The following is a 22,435-nucleotide window of genomic DNA, read 5'->3' on the forward strand; positions in this document are numbered from 1 at the left end:
GAAGTATTCTCTACTTTTAGTACTTAAGTGTTTTCAAAGTAAACATAACCTCGGGTACTTTGTTACTTTCAGGGTTTCTATGTCTTTTGCTGTGTTTGCTGTCTCTCTCTTCCCATTTGAGAAGGTGTTCTGTCTTCTCCATGCATCCTGTTTGAAACAGAACCACAGCTATTGTCCTGAAACTCATCCTCCCATTTCCCAGTGAAATCATCTCAATATACTTCTGACCCCATCATCCCTCTATGTCTCTTGGGACCCCTAACCTCACCTTTCCCTCCCCTCAAAAATGGATGTATCATGGAGAAAGTTTAAAGGGCTGATATGTGAATAAACACAACATAGTTGAATAGTTGCCTTTTCCAGGAAGACTTCTAGAATCACTGTCATTGCTCTAATTAGTCTTTTACTGTGAACCCTTTGGCATTTTGTTTATTCAAGTGATATAGTTTACTCTGAAAATGTGAAGAGATTGATTACTATGTTAAGCAATTTATGGAGAGGAGCTTTTCTTCTGTGACTTGTGCTCTGTGCAGGATGGATAGACAAGCTTGTATGTAGATTCTTATGGGTAAATGCAGAGGGGCTGACGCAATCCAGGAGTAAACATTTCTTCTAGAAAACAGAGACTAAAGACAACAGATTAAAGACAAAATCACTTCTGCCTTTGTTTTCTATTGTAATCTTCTGAGAAAAGATTTACAACAGGCTAGAAAGATTATAAATATAGCGTCTATGTATATCCAATATAGGACAAAGCAAAGTAGAAATTAAGTACTTTTTCAGGTAATTCAACATGGATGTGAAAATATCAAGGTATATAATCACCATGGAGAATTTCAGAGTGTTGTGGTTGTATATTTATATATTTACATTTTTATTCAAAAATTTAAATTGTATATTTAAATTTTTATTCAAAATAACATTTTCTTTGTGGCATAAAGGCCCAAAGTGAATCAGTATTTATAATATGTTTTTACTTTTTTATTTTCAAAAGTAAGTTGTTTCAAAGAGATAAAGTTGCACTTTTCATAGCCAACATGCATAGATTGGGTGAGAATACTCATAACTAGGTTCTCTTTCTTTGGTCATTTCAGTCTGCAAATACAGACCTGGCAAGGAAAGAAAAAGTAGATGAAACAACCAAGTTATCATATTTTAACTTCATTTCTACAAAAAAAAGAATATTTGTATTGTATATTAAATTGACCATAGTGCCAGAACCTTATGATGTTATATTACATGATCACTAATCTATTATTATTGTACACATATTTACACACAGGCATAAATATACACATACTTTGCATATAAACATGTGCAAGCATATTTCACTTGGACTGAAAAGTTATTTACAACTCTGTCTGGATATACATACAACAGTGATTAACAAGTGCATAACCAATCTACAACACACAGATTAAATAAACAGTGTAAGAGTTTATTTTAAAACAATTACAAGATGTTTTATGTTTCTCCTTCATCGTGAACTATGTGTTTGAAAATGCACTCTGCATAAAAACCACATGCAAGTCTTTCTGATGGTGAAACAATCAACTTCCAACGGCCACATGTCTGCACACATCCTCAGAAGATAGCACAGACCCCACACAGCAACTCAAAATGAGAAAGAAAAAAAGAAATATATACATGATTATTATACATATATGTGTGTGTGTGTATATATATGTGTGTGTGTGTGTGTCTATATATATATATATATGATTCTTTGCTGTTCTTGTTTTAGAGAAGTTTTTCATTTGCCTATGATTGAAATAAAAAATTTGAGCTAGGAACGAAGGTTTCTATATGTTTTTATTGTTTGATGAAGACCCTCATGAACAAGAAACTTGACTAAAATTATCAGATCATTCCGTAGTCCACTTGTCATCCTTCAATTGAGAATTGTTTGTTTCATTGACTAGATGCAGATTTATATTGTAGGACTCCACTGCACTGAGAATCCTTGTTTATGCAATTATGGTAATTCAACTCATTGGGAAGAAAAGTATTAGGTCAATTTCAGGAGTTTCCGTGATCATAGGTAGAGAGACAAATTGTGTAATAGTACATAAATCCCACACCTTTCACCGTCTTATTACCAAAAGAGATGTAAAAGCATACTACTTTAAAAAATACATGTAGTGGTTTTCTCATAGAGCTGAAAACATGGGTAAGCCAAGTTAATGGCACAAACATAAGATGCATCTGTATATTAGAGGTATTTTAGGAGCAAAACTGGGCCTTTGGGGTGTACTGTATCACCCTGTTTAACAAGTCTGAACCTTCTTTTCTGGGAAAACAAATCTCTACCTCATACGCTCACTTAGACCCGTTGCTTCCCTCAGTTTTCCTCATAACTTATTCCAGCTGTTTATTTCCATTTATATGAACAAGCTGTGGCAGAACAAGTGTTCTGGAATTTATTCCTCTTCCCTCATATTTAGATTCTGCCCCATAACTTCTGAACCCCTTCACAGCATGAGACATTTCTCTTCTCTGAACTTTATGTAGTGATTCTGTAATTCTCATTCCCTAGCTTACTTCCACCTGTTTGTCAAAGGTTTTAAATATGCTCCCTCAAATGTAATTATTTTCATTTCTTTTGCCAGAATTATGGGTTGCTTTTCCGTCTACTTCCTAAATATGGTGATACTTAAATTGAAATAAGTAGCCAGATAAACTTTTTAGTGTGAAACTATTGACATCAAACTTAGAGTTATTCCCTGTGTAGACAGGTGGATCCCAACTCATATACTGGGGTTTTGATCAGTTGCCTTGCTTCTGGACCCCTGCTTGCCTATCACCTATCCAGGTGTAGTAAATATTTTTCAGAGTCAAATGACTGTTATAAAATGCTATATACACACAAGGTATAATGAGACAGTAAAGCATAGTAGTTACAAGGGTAAGCCATAGAGCCAGGTGGCTTGGGTTCGAAACCTGGCCCTTTTTGGGCCCCAGTTGCTTCATCTGTAAAATGAGGATAGTCATAGTGCCCTCCTCATAGGGTGGTAGTGAGTACCAAATTAGTCTATACATGTAAAAGTTCTTGAAACACTGCCTGCTCAGTAAAGGTTAGTTACCTCTTTGTTGTTGATTATTAAGATCTTATATTATTTTATATGTACTTAGAATCTTTATAGACATAATGATTGGTCAAGGGCTCCCTGAAATCTATGGAGATCTAGAAGCTCAGCTGGCTTCAGGAAACCAACGAGGGGTTATTGGGGTTAATTTAGCAAGATGATATCTACTAGTATGATTCGAAACCTCTAAATTCCTTCATCTACCTTTCTTTTCAACAGTCTCTGAAGAGGATGCCTTGAGGAAAAGTATAATAATAGAAAGTTAATAATCTTCGCCATTCTCCATAAGTAAAAATGCCTCATCCTAGTAATTCCTGCATTATAGGATAGCGTTAGAGGCGTGGCAAGGAAAGGGCTGTATTTAGTTTTATACTTTAAAAAAAAAGAGTAAGCAAGTTCTTCCTGAATTTGGGGAGCCAAATTTTCTGTGTGAACCACTGAGTTTCTCAGAGAGTTATAGGAAACCTTTAACAGAAAGATACTTATATCATATTCTGTCCAACATTTGCAATCTGGAATCCTCAGGGCTTATCTGAGGATAGCTAGATTTTTCTCTAAAACTAAGAATTTACTCACTGAAGTACCATTTTTAAAACATTCTTGGTGATAATCTTTTAAAAATACATTAACAGCTTTCACTGCCTTTTTTTAAACTGAACAAAATGTAAGCAGCATTTGTGTTTCCTGCACTGTCCTCAACACCTGTTGAGATCGACAAAGCCTGCTAGCCCCAACACCAAACAGCCGGGGACTCTCACAGTTGGGGCATTTTTATGGCTCTCTTCACTGCTTGCCAGCAGGAATTCACCTTGACTGACAAAGTGTTCTCCCTGTAACCAACTCCTTCAGATATACAGCTTCAGGAACCCAATAACCAAGTTTACCAAAACAATAGAACTGGAGAAAATATGGAGAATTCTTTATTTTATGTAACCTTAGCATCCTAGATATGCAGCAAGGAGGAGTATTGGTGTATAGTGGAAGTTAGGAGCCAAGAAGCTCGGTTGGTATACCTGGCACTGATCCTCGGCATCAGGAAGTGACAGAGAACAGTGGGGACTGTGGCAGTCCTGCGAACCTAGGTTATATCTGAAGGGGGCAGCTGTTACTTATCTTCAGTTGCTTGTTGCCAGATTGATTAGTTTCTCAAAAGAAGCTAAATATGCAGGATTTTGTGTAAACATTCCCAATTTGTATGCATTGGTTCAATTTTTCAAAATTAATGAAAGCCCAGCCTTGATTTAATAGATCTACTGATGTCACTATTTTGCAAGGCCACTGACTCCATGTTTTTGAAAGTTTCAGTTAATAGAAAAAATTTTATTTGTGTGGAATCAAAATCTAATTCTTGGCTACTTTCAAGCATTGTCCTAAGTCTGCACTTGAGAGCTACAGCATGAATCAAATCCTTCCTCCATAAGAGCACTCTCAAAATCAGAACATGGTGAGTGTGTTAGTGAACCTTAACTGTTCATTTCTAAATCAGACATACTCTTATTCTAACCATTCCTCAAATATCCTAGGATTCTCCTTTGGTTGACTTTCAAACTGGAGACATTCCCCTTAAAATATGACACCAGAACTCTCCAAAATGCCCTAGGTGTGGCTTAACCATTACAAAGGACATTGACTCTCTTTTTCTGGTTAAAGTCTAACATTCTATCACTTCGTTTAGTAAACCGATCACTACCTCATAGTGAGTGCATCACAAACTGCCTTGGTTCTAAAACTGGTTCCTCCAATTTTTAGCTGTGAGACCTTAGGCAATCTACTTAATTGTTCTATGCCTTGGTTTTTTTACTTGTAGAACAGGGATAATAATTATACCAACCTCATGGAGATGGCATACAAATTAAGTGGTTCGATATATATAAAGTGCTTCTATATATGTTAAAGTGCTTAGAACAGTGTTGGGCATATAGTAAGTGGGGTGAAAGTGTTAATAATGAACATTGTTGTAACCATATTATTTTCACTATAACCTGGAAGTATGCCACTAGTGTGCTCACTCTGGTCATTAAAAAAATTGCCATGCCGAGGCAATGGCTGACCCCTGCCTGCACCCCTGTCTCTAGACTCGCACTGATTCAATAACCAATGCAAAGCTGTCTGATCATCTTAGTGCTAACTTGTATTGCCTATCTTGTCCTTGAGGGTATCTTTCATGTACCAGGCACTGTGTTAGGCATGGAGGACATGAATACAAATAAAACATGGTCTTTACCCTCAACAGGGTCCCAATATAACAGACAAATGGTGAAACAGAGGGATAATCACTAGGAAACAGGTATGCACAGAAGGGCCAGCTTTAGTTCCACCGTCTCTGATTGAATTTCTCTAAATACCCTAAAATGGAATGAAACCAGAGAATCACTTTTTTTTTTTTTTTTTTCAGAGTCTTGCTCTGTCATCCAGGCCGGAGTGCAGTAGTGCAGTCTCAGCTCACTGCAACCTCCGTCTCCTGGGTTCAAGAGATTCTCCCACTACAGCCTCTCGAGTAGCTAGGACTACAGGCGAGCACCACCACACCTGGCCAATTTTTTTGTATTTTTAGTGGAGACGGGGTTTCACCATGTTGGCCAGGCTGGTCTCAAACTCCTGACCTCAAGTGATCAGCCTGCCTCAGCCTCCCAAAGTGCTGGGATTACAGGCGTGAGCCACTGTCCCCAGCCGAGAAACACATTTTGAACATATTTATAAGGGGTCATTACTTACGAAAAACCTCATCTTTCTTGCCTTCATGGTCTGTGATGGCTCTTGACTTTCACCTCCCATTTTTTCAAAGGGTATTTGTTGTTTTTGCTAATTTGGTGATATTTTATTTGCAAGCAAAATTACTTATTCAAACGTCATTCACATTCTAGTCTCTGCTTCCCAGGAGTCTTTAAAATCCATTGGGGGTCTTTGATCTTATTACTTGACCATGAGTATAGCAACCATAAAATTATAGTCAACTTTAAAAAGTGTTTCCAGAATAAATTCAGATGTCCATGGACACCCATTCCTGAGGGTCTCCCAGCTGGCAGGGAGGGCTGCAATCTCAGTAGCAGACCAACCCCTGCTGTGCACATCTCCTCAGACCCAAGGACTCTGTTTTCTTTTCAATGTTGTTAACAAAGTCTCTTTGATTTTTATTGGTCACAAAGGTTGTATTTGCCTTCCCAGTGATCTCATTTTTGTCTAGTGGTGCCACAGTAAATGAGAATAGGCATCAAAAAGGGGAAATGGTTCAACCCAAAAGTCTGCATTTGACCTAAATAAAAATTTTCTAGGGTCCTATTTTACACCTCTTCTACCATTTTTGATTCCTTGGTGTTTCAAATTAGCAACCAAAACTTCCCCTCCTGTTACTTCAGATAACCGAGAAATTGATTATATAAAGTTGCTTAATGTGGTCAGCCTCTTCATAAACAGGTAGGTTGCTGAAAGATTATCTTGTCAGCATCTGATAATCTCTGGATCCTGAGCTGTTGAAGAAGGCTCAGAAATGCACTAAAGTAGGTGCTGGGAATAAGGCCAGATCTTGTTCTGCCATTAAATTTCCAAACTTGTCACCCTCTAAAGTCCTTATTGCTTCTGTCACCCAAAGACCACATAATTTGAAAGCCTATCAATCTCTATTTACAAAGGGACATTGTGTTTCCTCATTCTTAATTAATTAAGACATATTGTCAATCAGAGGTTATGAGCTACATTGACAGAGGTAATGTTACCTAACCTAAACATAGTTCCATAAGAAACACGAAACTTAGATAGACAGTAGAGTCTTATTAATGAATCCTACTCAAAATGTACATAGATCTGTGTTGGTATCTTTAGGGAATCCCGGTTGTGAACCACTGCATGAAATGTTCAGGTTCACAATCTTGCAAAACCTTTTTGAGTTGCAGGAATATCTGTTGCCTCACAAGTGAAACAAGTCCATTTTCTTGAGCATTGAGGTGTTCCCCAGCCTGGCTTTTCTGCCTAGAAAATGCCATTTTCGTAAAGAGCTGTCATGCTTCGTGTCCTTTGGCTTATGATTTAGCTGTTCAAACAAAGTGCAGGCTGCTCTCACTCGCTCAGTGCTGGTGATATGTGTTTTTGTTTTAATAAATCTTTAAAACACTGGGCTTGTTTTTTATGACCTCCATATATTCTTTTGTTCTTCTCTGTGACTTGTTAGATCACAGATTTTTTCTTCCTTTGTGAAAATATTAGTGCCTTTCTGAAGAACATCATGGTCTCCAGAATGGCTGTATAATAAAATGGAAGAATGTGTTGAGCTTAATGTTAGATCTGTCAAGGCCATGACTCAGGGGTGCTTCACTGATGGGAAGGTTTGAGGCTTCTCAGACATGGTCCACAGAATCACAAATCTTTCTGTTCTTGCCAGACTTGTTTTGACAAATCTGAGATCATTTGACACTAATCATAAAGCTCTTTGTAAAATAAAGGTACCAATGGTTTATGTTCCAATTACAGACAAGTGTTTGTGATTAAAAGTTACTAAGAAACCCTCGGTTAAATGGAAGCAAGTTCTTCTGCAGGTGTGAGCTTCGTCTTGTATGCATTTGAGCCTGGGGACCCACACACCTGTGCACAGGTAGCCTAATTCTACTGACCTCAAAGGAATCTCTTCTTTGGGGATGCTGAGGAAGAAGAGAACATCTGCAGCTGATAAATCTCAGTGGGCCTGGTGCTCCAAGGCTTCTAATTATACCCAGTTCCTACTTCTTCTGGAACAAGATCAAGTGATGAGCTGCCATCTCACGGTTCTGTACCTGCACAGAGGGGACTCCCAAAGTTTTAAATAATCTTGAATACAACCTGGCTACCCCACTAATGTGGATCCCCAAATAAACCAGGCCGTGACATCCAATTGAACTTGTTCCTGTGCATACAGTATCTCGCAGCCCATCCTGTATTGTTAGTTTTGGCAAGTACACTACAGCATATAATAAATCATGGAAGGAAAAAGCTTTTTGGCCTAGCATGGTTCAGCCTGCTGTAATGTTAGAATACAGAAAGCAGTTCTGTTTTTAGACATCCTTTTACTAACCCAACATTCATAATTTATTATTTCACTGTAAAATTCCTGCAACACTACACCAAAAGTAGTGCTGCCCTTTAATTAAGTGCCCTCGGTAGGAAAAACGTGAAACTGATGTGCAAAACATCTCTCTGTGTGCAGTGATTGATAGTGATTACATCTTTATGAACCCAGCCTAAAGGTCTCAACTTCCTGATGGGTGAAGTAGTCTATAGGGCCACTTCCTGAGTCTGCCTGGTGGGGATCAGTCACTGCTAACAAAATTGCAGATAATTCAGAGGGCACAACTTAGAAATGCTGAGGTTTTATTAAGCCCGTAGCTGTCTATACTTTGTCACAAGCCTACATGACCTTATTCCTCATTTCCATAAGCACCAATGACCAAACTTTATGCTGTGGCCACACTTAGAGAAGTTGTAATGCAGAGAGTAAAGGGACCCAGTGTGTCATATGGATGACAGGAGGTACTTCCAGCCCAATGGGTGCATGAGTAGAACAGTATAGCCAGAAGAGGACCATAAGTTGTTGCATTTTTTAAATTCTGTTTTCAAACATTCTTTTATTTTTCTTAGTTGCAATTAGGCAACTTTAATTTTTTAAATAGTACCATTAAATCTTAGACTTAAATCCCAAGGCGGGCATTCCCCAGCTCATTCCTGTTTGCACTGTGAATCTGTCCTCCATCAGCTAGGTAGTCACATCAGCCCAAGCTCATAACACCTTACTGAAAGGTAAGATTCGGAGTTTCCATATCTGAAATACTTCAGGTTTCTGGAAAGAAAGGGAACACATCCATCCGAGAAGGTAGTATGTGTGTTATGTGAACTCTTTGGTATACGTTTGGCTATTTTCAGTCATAATGGTAGCAACCAAAACAAAAATTTTGTGCAGTCCTGTCATTTAATCATCTTATCAGTACCCCAAGGTGGCTTTTTTCAAGAGCTCTGTTGATACCGTGTGTGTGTGTGTGTTGTTTTCTGGTGTTTTTACAGATTTGGGCCAGGCTTAGTCATCTATTGGTATGGATTTATCCAGGAGCTGGACTGCAACCGGGAAAGGGGCATCCTGCTCAAAGCCTGTTTCCCCATGAACATTGTCACCTTATGCCACAGCATAGCTTGACCCTGAAGATCCTGGAAGAGAAGCTGGGAGGAAAAGGTGAATCCGGAAGCAATTTTACTTTCCTGCACTGTAAGATCCTGGCAACATCTGCCCTGAACTTCAGCTGAACTCTTGCTGCCCGTAGTCACACCACTACCTCTTTAGACAAACATATCAAGAGTTTCTGTTTTCCTTCATCCATTGCTGATGTGAACAGCCAAGAACTACAGACACAACCCACTCATTATCAGCATTTCTGTCTCTGTCAAACAATTAGTTTATAGATAGTCATAATCTTTCTTTCTTCCGGATGGTTTCTCCTTGTATGCTGAACAAAAGAAAAAATGTGAAGACTGAAAGGTGTGATTTTTCAATTCTCCTCCCAGTTACCGAATCACCCTCTTATTTTTTTTTTCGCTAAGCCTCCGTTCACTGTCTCTCCCTCTCCCTTTCTCTTCATGTGCACTCACAGAGACCCAGCGTTGCTTTACCATCGTGGAATAATCTAGCGCAAATCTAGGAAAGCTGAAGCCACAAAGTCCAAAGCCACCTTTGTACTCACGTGCAGAGCTCCAGAAGACCTTGATGGCAGCCCGCCTATGCTGTGTGTTTGCTATATTCAATCTTTACGGCTTCCTGACTTCTGTGACAGTAAGCCAAGCTGCAAAAATACACTTGATGAGAATTTCCTCTTTTAATAATGTTATTTGAACACCACATATTTTAGATTTATCTTATTTGAAAGTATTAGTTCCATTGTGCCTGGAAACCACACTCCTTTAGATTGGGGGCCGAGAGGAGACGACCCAACATTGAGGAGAGTTTATTTTTAAGCATGGCTAGTTGTCAGTATGTACGTGTGCTAGTATTTTTATGAGTCGAGTTTTTTAAAGGCACATTCTGTATACTGCTTAGTATATGCATTTTATACCATGTAATTATATAACACTCAAGTAAGTTCAGCATTAGAAATGTTTAGCTTTGTATGAACTGAGTGTGCCAGAAATAAACCCGGAGCAATTTTTAAATAAGCAAAATAAAGGAGATTTTTCTATTTGTTCACTTTAATTTATTCACTTTCGTGTACTTTTATGTATTGCAAATCAGATTTCAGTCTAAAGCGAAACATCAATAAGTTAATAATAAACCTATCTTTTGGGAAGTTGAATATTAATCTGTACCCTAAACGTATTTAGTAAAATATTTGCCCCGCCCCCTGCCCCGCCATGCTGACAAAACATAACTTTTATAATGCTGAATAGATGATTTGAGAAATACGAATAACAACAATGTAATTTTTGTAGACAGCTTTAACTTATATACATTGCTTGATTTTTTTCAAAAGACTAAATATGTCATTTATACTTTGTTCATTTTCTACCAAAGAAGGTTTGGAAAAATATGCCTGCTGCTTTTCCTTTTGAAGGACACAAACCTGGTCCCAACATGTGTAGATTTTAACTCTGAGTGGGGTGCATTAAATCAAAAGAGAGAGGCAGCCAAGATGAAATGCTAAAGAAGTATCAGGCAAACTTCTGTTTCAGTAAAAAATTCATCATGCAGGCTTCTGAGTGAAATAGAATGATTTGAAACCACTACTGTATTGCCTGGATACACACACACACACACACACACACTTTATACAAAAATGTTAAAAGCAGGTTTCCTGGCATGTTCTAAACTGTTTTTTCTTTAGGAATCAATTACATTTATCTGCACAGATGTTGAAAATCCTGTTAAACCCTTGTCAAGGATTTGTTTATTTTATATTAAACAAATTTATGATGAACATGAACAAATAAATTAAAAAATAAAAAAGGTACTTGCGTTTTGTATTTATTCTTTTACCTGTTGCCCTGACATAATGTGTTGTGAGAAGGTATTGGTGTTCCTAGCAAAGGCACTACCTTCTCTTTATGAATGAGGCTTTAAAATCTGGCCCTTAAAAGTGAGAAAGAACCCAACAGTAAACTGTACACACTACAATAAGGTTACAAATTATTCAAAAGTAAGTAAGTTTTTCACACATAAAAACTAATGTGATAATTATACTACTTCTTCTGAATTGGAGGGGTATGGGAGAGAAGAGAGTAATGTTCCCCAATTGGAAGCTTAAAGTCTCCTTGGTTTGTTTCTTTTTCTGTTAAAAATACTTCTCTGTGTTCCATCTCTATGCATTGTCTGCTTGTTTGGTTTTTTTAGTTTAGACAATATAAACAAACATCAGCCCCAGAAAGTAGACACGGAATGACAACTTATTTTTATTGCTGTCGTCATTAGAACGTTAACATTAAAGCCAAATCTTGTTTTATGGTGCATTCTGCACACCATGCTAATGAATTATGCAAAGCCAGAAAGCAGGAGCGTGTGTAAAACGTAAAACTGAATGACGTTCTCCCTGGCATATACAGACTTGCCAAGCATCTGCCCTCACAAACACATAGGAGACCATTTGAAGTCTGGAAACAGATCAACTCAAAGCAAAGCTGATCCAGTACTGATATGTAAGGCGACTGCATAGACTCCTTCCCACCTCGCATCTGTACCCCCTCAAAAAAGGAAAAAACCATAAACAGTTGCATATCCTTTTTTTTTCTTTTGCCTTCTAGTGAAGCATACGTCAGCTCTTTACAACACTCCTAAAATCTAAAATAAAAGGGAAGTCTCAGGGGTCTAAAGTTGAAAGCTGGACCTCCAGGGGAAATAATTTTCTTGTAACTGTAGGTGTGTGTACCTGTTCATTATCTGCAAGGCTTGATTCCCCCTGGAAAAGACGATAAATTGTTGGTCTTGAGGGGGTGCATTAACTCACTCAGGCCGCCAGGGGACTGCTTAGAGCCCTGATGAGGTAATCTACCTAAATGGTCCCTGGTGGGCCACACTAATTAATGCTGAAGTGAACAGTTAATTCACTTGCTTCTCACTGGGGAGCTACACCCATTGCTTTCTTTTCTTTTTGGAACCAAGATGCCTTAGATGCCTCTTCTTTTTAACTGTTCACATCCAGAGACCTGGTGTCTCAATTGCAATAAATCCTTACTGCTTCCATATGCTTTCTCACTTCACTTTTCACTCTTTCTACGTCATCTTCCCCTGCGTTGGCCTTTGCCAGTTTCCCTCCACATGGACATGTACCCTGCATTTTCTCATTACTCTTGGGCTCTTTTTCTCTCTAAAAGATCAGGATCCCAGGACGAAAATATGTCCTGATGCATACGTCTGGTTGGGGAGTGGGGAGCAATTGGCCTAACCTCTTTGGGGAGAAACACAACTTAAGCACCCTCCACATGCCCAAATACTCAAGTGCATATGTGGCACCAGAAGGATCATAAAACTTTTAACTAAGATAATAAGATTTTATAGGGTTAAATATGGCTTGAAGTTCATGCCTTCAGTAAATGATTTGGCAAAAGGAGCAAAAAGAGAGAGAAAAAAAAGTAAGGTTTTATAGCTACTTTCAGCCTGAGTGTTGTTGTTCAGCTGATTAAAATAGCAAAATGTCTGTATGATTTAGCGAATCACTCCTAGCTCATTCATCTTGAGGGTAGCTTGCCATTTTCATGTGATCTGATGGGAGCAAGTTGTCTCAAAGTGTAACTATTTTGTGACAAGATGAGAGGAGAAAATCTCAATAGGCACATTCTTGATTAGGGTTAAGGAACAAAGCAAGCTTAACTTGAGAGGAAACTAAAAGGCAAACAATAGAAGTTTGTCTGCAACGTCACCATTTATGGGAAGCGTCTATCTGAACCTGTCTGTGTAAAGTCACTCGTGGGTTATGGAAGGGTCATGTATTTGGATCATTTAATCTTGTTACTCTAAATTAACCTTCCTACATTTAGTAAACATGATCTGAACCTGTTTTATTAAGAACATGCTTGGATTCCAAAGATTAAATAAGGAAGATGGAATTATGAATTAAATAATAACCTGAACAACTTGGGTTCGCCTTCTGTTTTTCACTTTCCTGCTATTGTTTTGAATATGGCTGTGAGACAAAGAGCTGCTTAGGTCAAGCGCTATAAATTACAGTTTTCATACAATAGTAATCTACTAAAATGATTTCAAAGCCTGATCAAAGTACTTCAAAAAGACTTTTAAAACATTTCCACAGTACAGGGGAAGGGAAATGCTCATTTGGTGCCTTAATTTGTTTCACTTAGTATAGCAAAGTTCGATCTGGGTGTCATACTCACATTATATAAAATCCAACTCATTGTTTAAATAAATCCAACTTGTTCTTGTTTAATGTATAGGTAAAGGAGATTTAAGTTTTCATCTCCTTAACAAGAACAGCTGAATATCTGGAGTCACTTGTAAGGAAAAGATAATATAGGAACATTTTAAAATAAGCATACCTTGATAGTATTTAATTGTGATACTCGAGGTATTCGTTAAAACTGTCTAACTCCCTGCAATTAGGATAAAGTGGTGAGGATCTCAGTGGATTTATTTGGTATCTTAATAATAATCATGGCAACAGATATATTTATTTTTTCATCCCTTTTCCCTCATCACTTGGATTTATCCTAAGCTGTCTCATTTTATAGGCAAGGATAATGGGAAGTACACTAGTGATAGCAAAGCTAAGCAAATTCTAGGCTCAACCATATATAAAGATAGTGTGAGCTGCTGCAACAATGTCAGGCTCAACTAAAGACTCATGGTATTATGTCAGGGTAATTTTTACTTTTTAAAAGGAAGGTCATATTGAAATGCTGACATGAAATATAACCAAGTCAATTAAGTAATAACAATTGAAGTTCAGAGTTTAATTGAGGGCTGAACATGAATCCAATGACCATTAACCTAAAGTGGTCATTAATTCCCCTGGAAACTGCCTTGGTTAAAGGTATTTCTACAATAACTAGCACTTTTTTTTCAAAAAAAAAAAAAAAAAAACCCTTCTCATTTTAACATTAAACACAAATTCAGAAATAACATTCAGGAATAACAATTCAGTGGATCTATAGTAGACCTTCTGTATTTTATATTTTTAATTGAATTTCTTCTATAGGACAAATCAAAATTTAGATAAAAAGATAAAACCACCTCTGCAGGAAACCATAGTTTTGTTAAGTAAACAAAGTTATAAGCACCCTTTATTTGATTGCTTTTGTTTTATCTCAATTGTTATTTCTGTACTTGTTTAATGCAAGATTTCCGACTAGAGTGTAAGCTCCATGAAAGTAGAAACTACACTTACTTTGTTCACTTTAGTCCCTAAAGCCTAACAGAGTTCTGGTGCAGACAGAGCAGGTATTCAATAGAAGTTAAATGAGTAAATGAATGACAGAGTTTTATTAAATATGTTATCACTCACTTGCATTAGCAAATAATTAGAACCTTTATCTTTCTCATTTTCTTCATCTGAAATCATCATGTGTTGATGTTAAAGAATTAATTAATTTAGAAACTCCCCAAAATGTGAAATAAATCAAATTGATCAACAAGAGTGTTTTAGGATGCACACTTAGTTTTAAGGGGGGAATTTACATAACTTTTTGTTGCATTTACCTTAAAGTTAATCTTAATACATTATTGTTTATGCACTATGTTGCTAAATGAGAATATTAAAAATCTTTATTTCTCTTTTAAAAGAAATGGCTTATCTTTATATTTCCATTTTAAAAAAAAACTTTCTCTTCAAATCACGGCAGGGTCCCAAATCAACTGTGTTTCACAAACAGATTTTGGAATATTCAATGGAGTTATTAGATTAACTGCAAATGATACTTTTAATTGCTCCATTTTATAATGCTGAGTTGATGGCAAAGTGCTTCCTGGCCATAGAAGTGGTTGGCTGGCTCAAGAGAGAAGGGTTATTTGGTCATTTGCCAATAGGATCTGACCTTTGGAAAGATACTGCCCATGAACCACTCAGTGGGTGTTTCCTTGTTAGTCATTAATTCAGAGTATATTATTATTTGAAAGCCAAAGGCATTTGGCATATTTCCTCATAATTTGGAAACTTGTAGCACAAAAGGAACTGGAACTTCCACATTTCTTCTTATTCTGCCAGTTTCCCAGGACTTAATTTGTTGGGGCTCTTTACTGTATTATTCCTTCCATGAGCTTCTGGAGAGAACAGAACCCCAGTACAGATATCACTAAGACCAGGTCTCTGGTTCTAGGTGATAATTCTGTCTTATATTTCCAGCATTAAAACTATTTAAGACACAGACATTTATTGAGTCCCTAATGTGTATTAGAAGTATGTGAGGTGCTGTGGGGAATTTTTTTAATGCAACAAAAGATCCTCTTCTTGAAGAAAAATAAATAATTACTTCTTCAAAATGAAAACAACACAAAATATTTGGAAATTTTAGAAAAGCAAATCACATGAAGGAAAGAGGGAAATCTATGAGGTTTTTAATAAGATATTTTAACCCTAGACTATGGACAGCAAGTAGCTTTCTGTTTGCTTATGGTGGCTGCATTCACTGCTATTAAGCAATTCCAAGGCCAAGTTCAGCTTAGCAGCTAAGGCTTTGATCTAGTTCTTAGAGTAGGCAGTGATCACATGGATGCCACATATTTTCCATTCCTGCTCTAGGCCATTCATGTTCAGTGCAAGTATAAATAAATTCTAAGCATTTGAAACAGAATTCATACCTGTTCATCGGCCTAAGTAATAAAACAAGCAATAACTTGTTCTGATAGTTCTATAACATCAAGCAAAGTGTCTGTCCATGGCTAAGGTCTGTCTAGTAATACAGATAAGCTAAATATGCATTGAAATCACAGAAATGTGATTTTAAGCCTCAAGATAAACACTAGGTGGGCACAGATAATTATTATTTTCAGTAAATGTCTACAAGTTCAATTATATTATTAATGAAAAACGTTAGGCCTGTATATTTTGGCCCTGCATAAAGACCTTGAAATTCGAAGATTATATTAGTAAATTTTACACATTTCTAGCTTTGGAGATTTTTTTTCTTTTTTTTTTTTTTCTTTTTTTTGCGGGGTTGGGGGTGGGTTTTTTTTTGTTTTTTTTTTTCTCCCACTCAAACCAGGCTAGGAATTCAAGGTGAGTTAAACACTCTGCCTCCTTTATCTTTCATGGCCTTTATATCATCTGGGTATCAATTTTCTGCTTAATACAGTGCATTTTTATAAGGTAGTGATTGTATATAATAGTGGTTTGAAAATATGTTCCCAAAAAGAAGTGTAAAATATTTTGAAGGACAGAGAAGATTGTATGCTTTACATGGTAAGACAATTTTGTTAATATATTTACCATTAAACTATAAATACTTTTGCCAGAACCTTTTAATTGTATCAGTTCATTAATTCTGGCAGCTAAAATAATGACAATCATTGCACATGGAAAATTAGGTAAAAATCTAAAAGTATTATATTTTGTACTAATTTGAATAGAAGAATCCATCTTGGTTTCAGAGTTACAATTTTTAAAAAATAAAATTTTCAATAAATGAAAAAATAGCAGTGCAACCTAACAGAGGATGATAGAAAAGCAGAACAATGAAAGATGGCAAAGTGGCCATGAGCACATTGCATAATGATGTAAAACTCAGTCTTTTGGTAAATTACTTTCATCTTACTTGTTTCCCCATTATCCTTGAAAATATTTCCCAATGACAAAGGAGTTAAAAATGGCAAAATGGGGGCATAGAATGAGCCAAGAAACTCATGTGAAAATCGAATTACATTTTCAGTTTATTTCTTGACAATTCCCTGAAAGATGCTAATTGCATCTTTGAGCCATTAGCAAAGACGAGTTTGACTCATAGACTCAGAATTTTATCAAAAAATTGGGAGACTTTATTTAATAGGGAGTCAGCAAGGCATTTTTTTTGTTTTAAAAAAACTCATCTTCCTACAGAAACAGTTTTCAGTTTTTAATGAACTTAGAAAAGCTGCCATTTCAAAATAAAAACAAGATCCCCAATCATATAGATGTTTACAGTGATTATCTAAGCAACATACATACATGTTCAGTTGTAAGATGTTAACTAAATTTCTGTGACAAGCTTTTTTAAAAAAATACTAAGAACATTATAAAGTTAATGCAGAGTCCTAAGTATAATCTAGTAGTCACTAAGTTTTTCTTAAGTCTTCACTTTAGATGCTATTATTTCTAGCACAAGTAAGCAGGCAGAGTCTTTCATGTGCTCCAATATTGGAATCTTTGGTTGCTACCCTACCAGCTGGTTTGCAAACAACAAGCCAACAACTTTAAGAATGTTTTACGTGAACAACTTGCAAACCCAAGAGACGGAAAAACCCTAAGAATGCACAATTGTGAGCATTTACACCCATCACAACTGGCTGAAGACTGTTCAAGCCATTCTTCCGAGATGAGATCTCAAAGCAGTATAGTTCAAAACAAAAGGTTTTAACAAAAATTGGCATATGCATAATTTCTCCACCAATTTATGTGCGTCAACCATTTAGTTAACTTTTTCAACTGAAAAAAATGCACTAGAAAACCGGCCACCATGTTTCACTGTCTCAGTTAATATTCACAATTACAGTAGCCACAACTCGGGATACAGCATCACCAATGCTACCCAGAGTCAGTTTATACTAAAATTAAGTTCTTTACACCAAGTAAATGGTTGTCCATGACCACTGGCTAATGTACATATGAACTAAAATTTCTAGATTTGGGGAGATACAAATGCTGCTCTGATCATCTGCTCTGCTGCTTCTGTTCCTCAATTCATGCTTAGAAACCTTTCATGTTACTCTTGGTTTTGTCAGGTTGCTTACCTGTTGGGGTTTGGGCCTCCTGCCCCTGCACACTAGAAGAGGCTGCCTGCTGTGCTGCTTTCTGCTTTAACATTGTCCAATCAAGTGTGTAGTCATATTGATGGCTCAGGGTCCTGAAAAGAATGCAGAATAGCTGCCTCAGATACATGTAATCTGGGGCTTTCTCAAAGTGTAGCCCACGACAATAGTTTAAGTATATGGCAAATTCTGCAGCAAACCCCTTACATAAAACAGGAGTAGACATCTTCTTTTCACTAATCTTTTCATATTTTTGTTTCTCTGTTGCAGCCTTTAGCCCTTGCCATGGCAGGCTGGTTCTATTAAAATACATCAAAACATATCCTAACGATTCCATGTCATCCCGGCGACTCTGCTCAATACTAAGATGAGCATTGATGCTAGCATATAGGGCAGCGCCAGTGAGGTTTTTATCTTCTGTGTATGGTATGTGTTGCCTTGTCCTGTTGTCTCTGTACTTTTTGGCCAAACCAAAATCAATACGGAATAACTTACTACAGTGACGCCCAATACCCATTAGGAAGTTATCTGGTTTAATGGCTCTGTGTATAAAATTCTTTGTATGCACATGTTCAATTCTACTGATCATCTGGTCAGCTAATATAAGCACAGTTTTCATTGTGAACCTTCTTGAACAGAAATTGGTCTTCGAGGCTAGGTCCCAGAAAAATCCATGACTAGTACATTATAATCTTTTTCCTGACCATACCACCGTATGTGGGGGATGCCAACCCCACCTTGAAGCATCTTATAAAGCCTGCTCTTGTACAGCAACTGGGGATGCCTGGCCCTGAGATTCTGGCTTCACTACCACTTCTTCACCGTTGGTGATGCTGATCGCCAGACAGATGTCTCCGAAGGAGCCAGACCAGATCTTCTACACCAGTTTATATTTCCTTCCGACAATGAATTCTGCTGCTAGCTGTCCTGAGAGACGAAGACGGAGGCTGGGCCAAGCCTACCGTGGAAGGCGGCAGGAAGCGGAACACGGAGGCTTTTCCCGGCGTCCAGGGCCCAGATGCCGGCGAAGGGAACCTGATGCCCGCTGCTCGGTCAGGTTTTTTTGTTTGTTTTTTGGTTGGTTGTCTGCCAGGCCGCAGTTTGTGAAGGGCTTCTAGCGGTTACCAGGCTGGGCCACCTGTTCTGGGCAGCTGCCGCTGCCTCGCTTTCGCAGCGACGTCCGGGCAGCGGTGAGCTGAGACGCGGTACCGCTGCCACCACTGCCGCCGGCTCCGGCCCAGAGGAACCCCTGTCACTCCGCCGACGACGCCATCTTGTTACTCCAGCTCCAGCCAACACAAAATGCCCCCAGTACCCGGGAGTCGCTTCTTCACGGCGCAGAGCATTCTGGGAAAGGGATCTCCGGCGCTTGCTCCAAGGGATCCGCCTCATCGACTCAGAATTTGAGAAGTGGAAGGCACCAGAGGCTTCAGTTTACAGATGGGAACATTGAAATCTGGAGAGGGCAGGTGACTTGTCCAAGGTCACATAGCTAATAGGAGGCAGGACCAGAATCTACACCTCCTAACTTCCTGTCCAGTGCCCTTTCCTTCATAGGGTTAATATTTTATTCCAAGGAATTTCCAATCCCATAAGTTATGTTGACTATTTACAAAGTAAAGGGTCCTGGTATATTTTTAATGAACATTCTGAACCTTACTGTTTTGGTCCTGCCCAGATCTCTCTATGGTGGAAATCAGCTGAGCATTTTGACAGAAATAGTTTTTCATTTTATCAGTACTTTACTATCCTAAAATCCTTAACGTTTGATGACAGTCATTTTCTATACATTGCCATGTGCCTAAGGATATGCCACTAAGAATGAATTTGGAAGGACTGAAGACAATTTTTTCCTTTGGTCAATTTATATATTGACTTTTCTTCTACTGGAAAAAAAAATCCACAGATATTATGTTTACCATCTTCTCTTCCTGTAAGGATAAGGTAATATTTAAACCAACAGTAATTCATGAACATCTACTGATCATCACCAGGAATGACCAGTATATAGTATTCTAGAACTGTAGGCAGTAGAGCCTAGTGGCTAAGACACAAGCTTTGACGAGAGTCTGGAATCCCCGCCTCTGCACTTAAATATAACCAAACTCTCTAAAAGCTTCAGTTTCTTCATTTGTAAAATTGAAATTATGCCTATCACACAGGACTGTTATGAGGGTTAAATAAGATTAGTGCCTAATACATCATAAAGCATAGCTCTAATAAAACAAGTATTATATATTATAGTTGTATTATGTGTTTATAATTATAATTATATTACTACACCCATTGAAGATTCTACTGGAATGATATACAGCATTAAAAATGTGTGTTTTCTGTGTTAATATAAAAATCACTATAAGGTGTGTAGCTTGGCTTATTATTGCTTTTCTAAAGCTCATTTAGGAAAAGCCATTTTCCAAAACTTAAGAGACAGGCAGAACAAGATCCTCCTTTGAGAGTAGGCATATGTTTAGTTGATTGTTTTCGCAGACAGATGTCTGGTTTAACATTCCTCTGCTCAGAGGAGAAGCTCAGAGACAGTGAGCCCATGTTTCTTTTGATAGTGACTGAAGGCTTTGCCATAAATACAGCTTCAGCGGCGGCACAGCACAGGAACCAGCCAGGACTTCCGCATCTGACTGACGGCTCAAATCCACCATGCACAAGATGAGCCCCCTAAAGATGCACAGGTTTGTCATACTATAAAAGCTTTCTTTAAGAGGATTGAAATACCTTCTCCGGGTCATTGTTAATTCTTAGTTGTGAAATACCTTCTTCAGGCCATTCTTTTCAGTGAAAGAAAGCATAAAATGCTATTCGAATTTGATCTTTGAAAAAACAAAAAGGCAAAGCAAAAGGAATTTGGGGAAATCACTAGTTTGTTCCTGGATTCTTCCTCTGATTGATGACTGTGACACTTTTTGGGGTGGCTTTTTAAAAGGACATGATTTTCGACAGCGCACCACTCCTAAACGTAAACCTCCTTAGGTCACAGGCAAGCTGTATAATTTCTAAACAATTGAACCAAGTACTGATGCTCCCCTCACAAAACACAGGCCGGTGATGTTGGAGGCAGATTCCGAATCAGCTCTCCTGGGCGGCTGAAAACACTGTTACAAAAGTGCCAGATATCGAAAAATGTGGCTTCTCTCATCTGGGGGCTTCAGAACATTCTGCAAACAATGAACTAAGCTTCCCATCTAAGTTCCAGTTAACTAAGCTGCCAGTTAGATAAGTGGTCTTTTGTTGCTTACAGAGGACTTAACTAATGTTGTTTTGCTTCTTGTAGAAGTTGCTTATTTATTTACAACATTAAAAAAAAGCTTGAAAGAACACTTACACTGAAGAGAATGATTTCTCCCTCCATAATATATGCTATCTGAAAAATAAAAAAATAATTTTTAAAATAAATATTAAAATGTGTTTTCACCCAACCACAAATATTACATTGTAGTACAAACTGTAGCTGGACACCATGGCTCACGCCTATAATCCCGGCACTTTGGGAGGGTGAGGTGGGCAGATCATTTGAGGTTAGGAGTTCAAGACCAGCCTGGCCAATATGGTGAAACCTCATCTCTACTAAAAGTAAAAAAATTAGCTGGGCGTGATGGTGTACGCCTGTTGTCCCAGCTACTTGGGAGGCTGAGGCACAAGAATCACTTGAAGCCGGGAGGCAGAGGTTGCAGCAAGCCGAGATTGCATCACTGCACTCCAGCCTGGGCAACAGAGCGAGACTCTGTCTCAAAAAAATAAAATTAATAAATCAATAAGTAAATTTCCCAGACCAACTTATATTCAGCACTCAGAGGCTGTCTTTTCATAGCTTGTTAGTAATATCTCATGCAACACTAAAAGACAGGGATACCAAGTTGAGGCATATTGGTAGGCTCTTTCAGTTGCACTCTTCAAACTTCCAACCTCAATGGTGGATGAGAACATCTGAAAGAAAACTGGTGGTGTGCTCTGTAACATTGTCCTAATGTGGTGCCCTCAATAGCTCCTTCTATTGCAAATGTGTTGCGTAAATTATGAAAGGGGGAATTAGAGAGGAAAAAAAAATTACCTCTTTTAACTCAAAATAATAAAAGTTCAGCAGAACAGAAGTTACAGTCCTCAAGAATAACTTTGCGATGGACCCATTTAGCATGATAGACTTCGTGGTATAAAGATAATCCAGACTCTTTTGTTAACAGAATTTGAAAATTTCAAATTAATTTGCATCAGATTCAGCTGGCACCCAGCTTGTTAAAAATGTTAAGCCTGACACAACTGTCCTGAAATGGCGTGATCTGATTATTAACTAAAATCGATCTGAGTTTACAATGCAGTGAAATCGAATTACAGAGTTGCCAAAATAATCAGTTCATTCATTCTTGGAGATGTGTTGAGGAGATGTGATGAGGAAGGGCTTCTTGTTGGAGATGTGATGAGGAAGGGCTTCCTGACTGCTGTGGGA

The 22,435-nt window shown here is 37.9% G+C and overlaps 2 protein-coding genes across 18 annotated transcripts in view; one reads left to right on the forward strand and one right to left on the reverse strand.

Moving 5' to 3' along the window:
* Positions 1-22,435, forward strand: part of CDIN1 (CDAN1 interacting nuclease 1) — a 252,677-nt gene that overhangs the window by 216,077 nt on the left and 14,165 nt on the right. For 4 of the 17 annotated variants that reach the window (XM_063716569.1, XM_063716572.1, XM_063716568.1 and 1 more), the window contains 2 exons: positions 9,111-9,276; positions 9,692-11,041. The exons of 5 other annotated variants lie outside the window; for them this stretch is intronic. In XM_063716569.1, the coding sequence (XP_063572639.1) occupies positions 9,111-9,240 (130 nt within the window). In that variant the 3' untranslated portion in view covers positions 9,241-9,276; positions 9,692-11,041. Of the gene's footprint in view, positions 1-9,110; positions 11,042-22,435 lie in introns of those variants that run through there. 8 more of the 17 variants (XR_008513507.2, XR_008513508.2, XR_008513505.2 and 5 more) reach the window with 2 other exon arrangements.
* LOC100448720 (casein kinase I-like) lies at positions 596-18,783 on the reverse strand. Its single transcript, XM_054531364.2, is given in 4 exon segments — positions 596-1,109; positions 17,959-18,620; positions 18,622-18,644; positions 18,646-18,783. Coding segments are annotated over 4 exon segments (846 nt in total). The 5' UTR covers positions 18,724-18,783; the 3' UTR covers positions 596-1,026.

This window comes from Pongo abelii, chromosome 16, assembly GCF_028885655.2.
Source record: "Pongo abelii isolate AG06213 chromosome 16, NHGRI_mPonAbe1-v2.0_pri, whole genome shotgun sequence".
Classification (NCBI taxonomy): Eukaryota; Metazoa; Chordata; class Mammalia; order Primates; family Hominidae; genus Pongo; species Pongo abelii.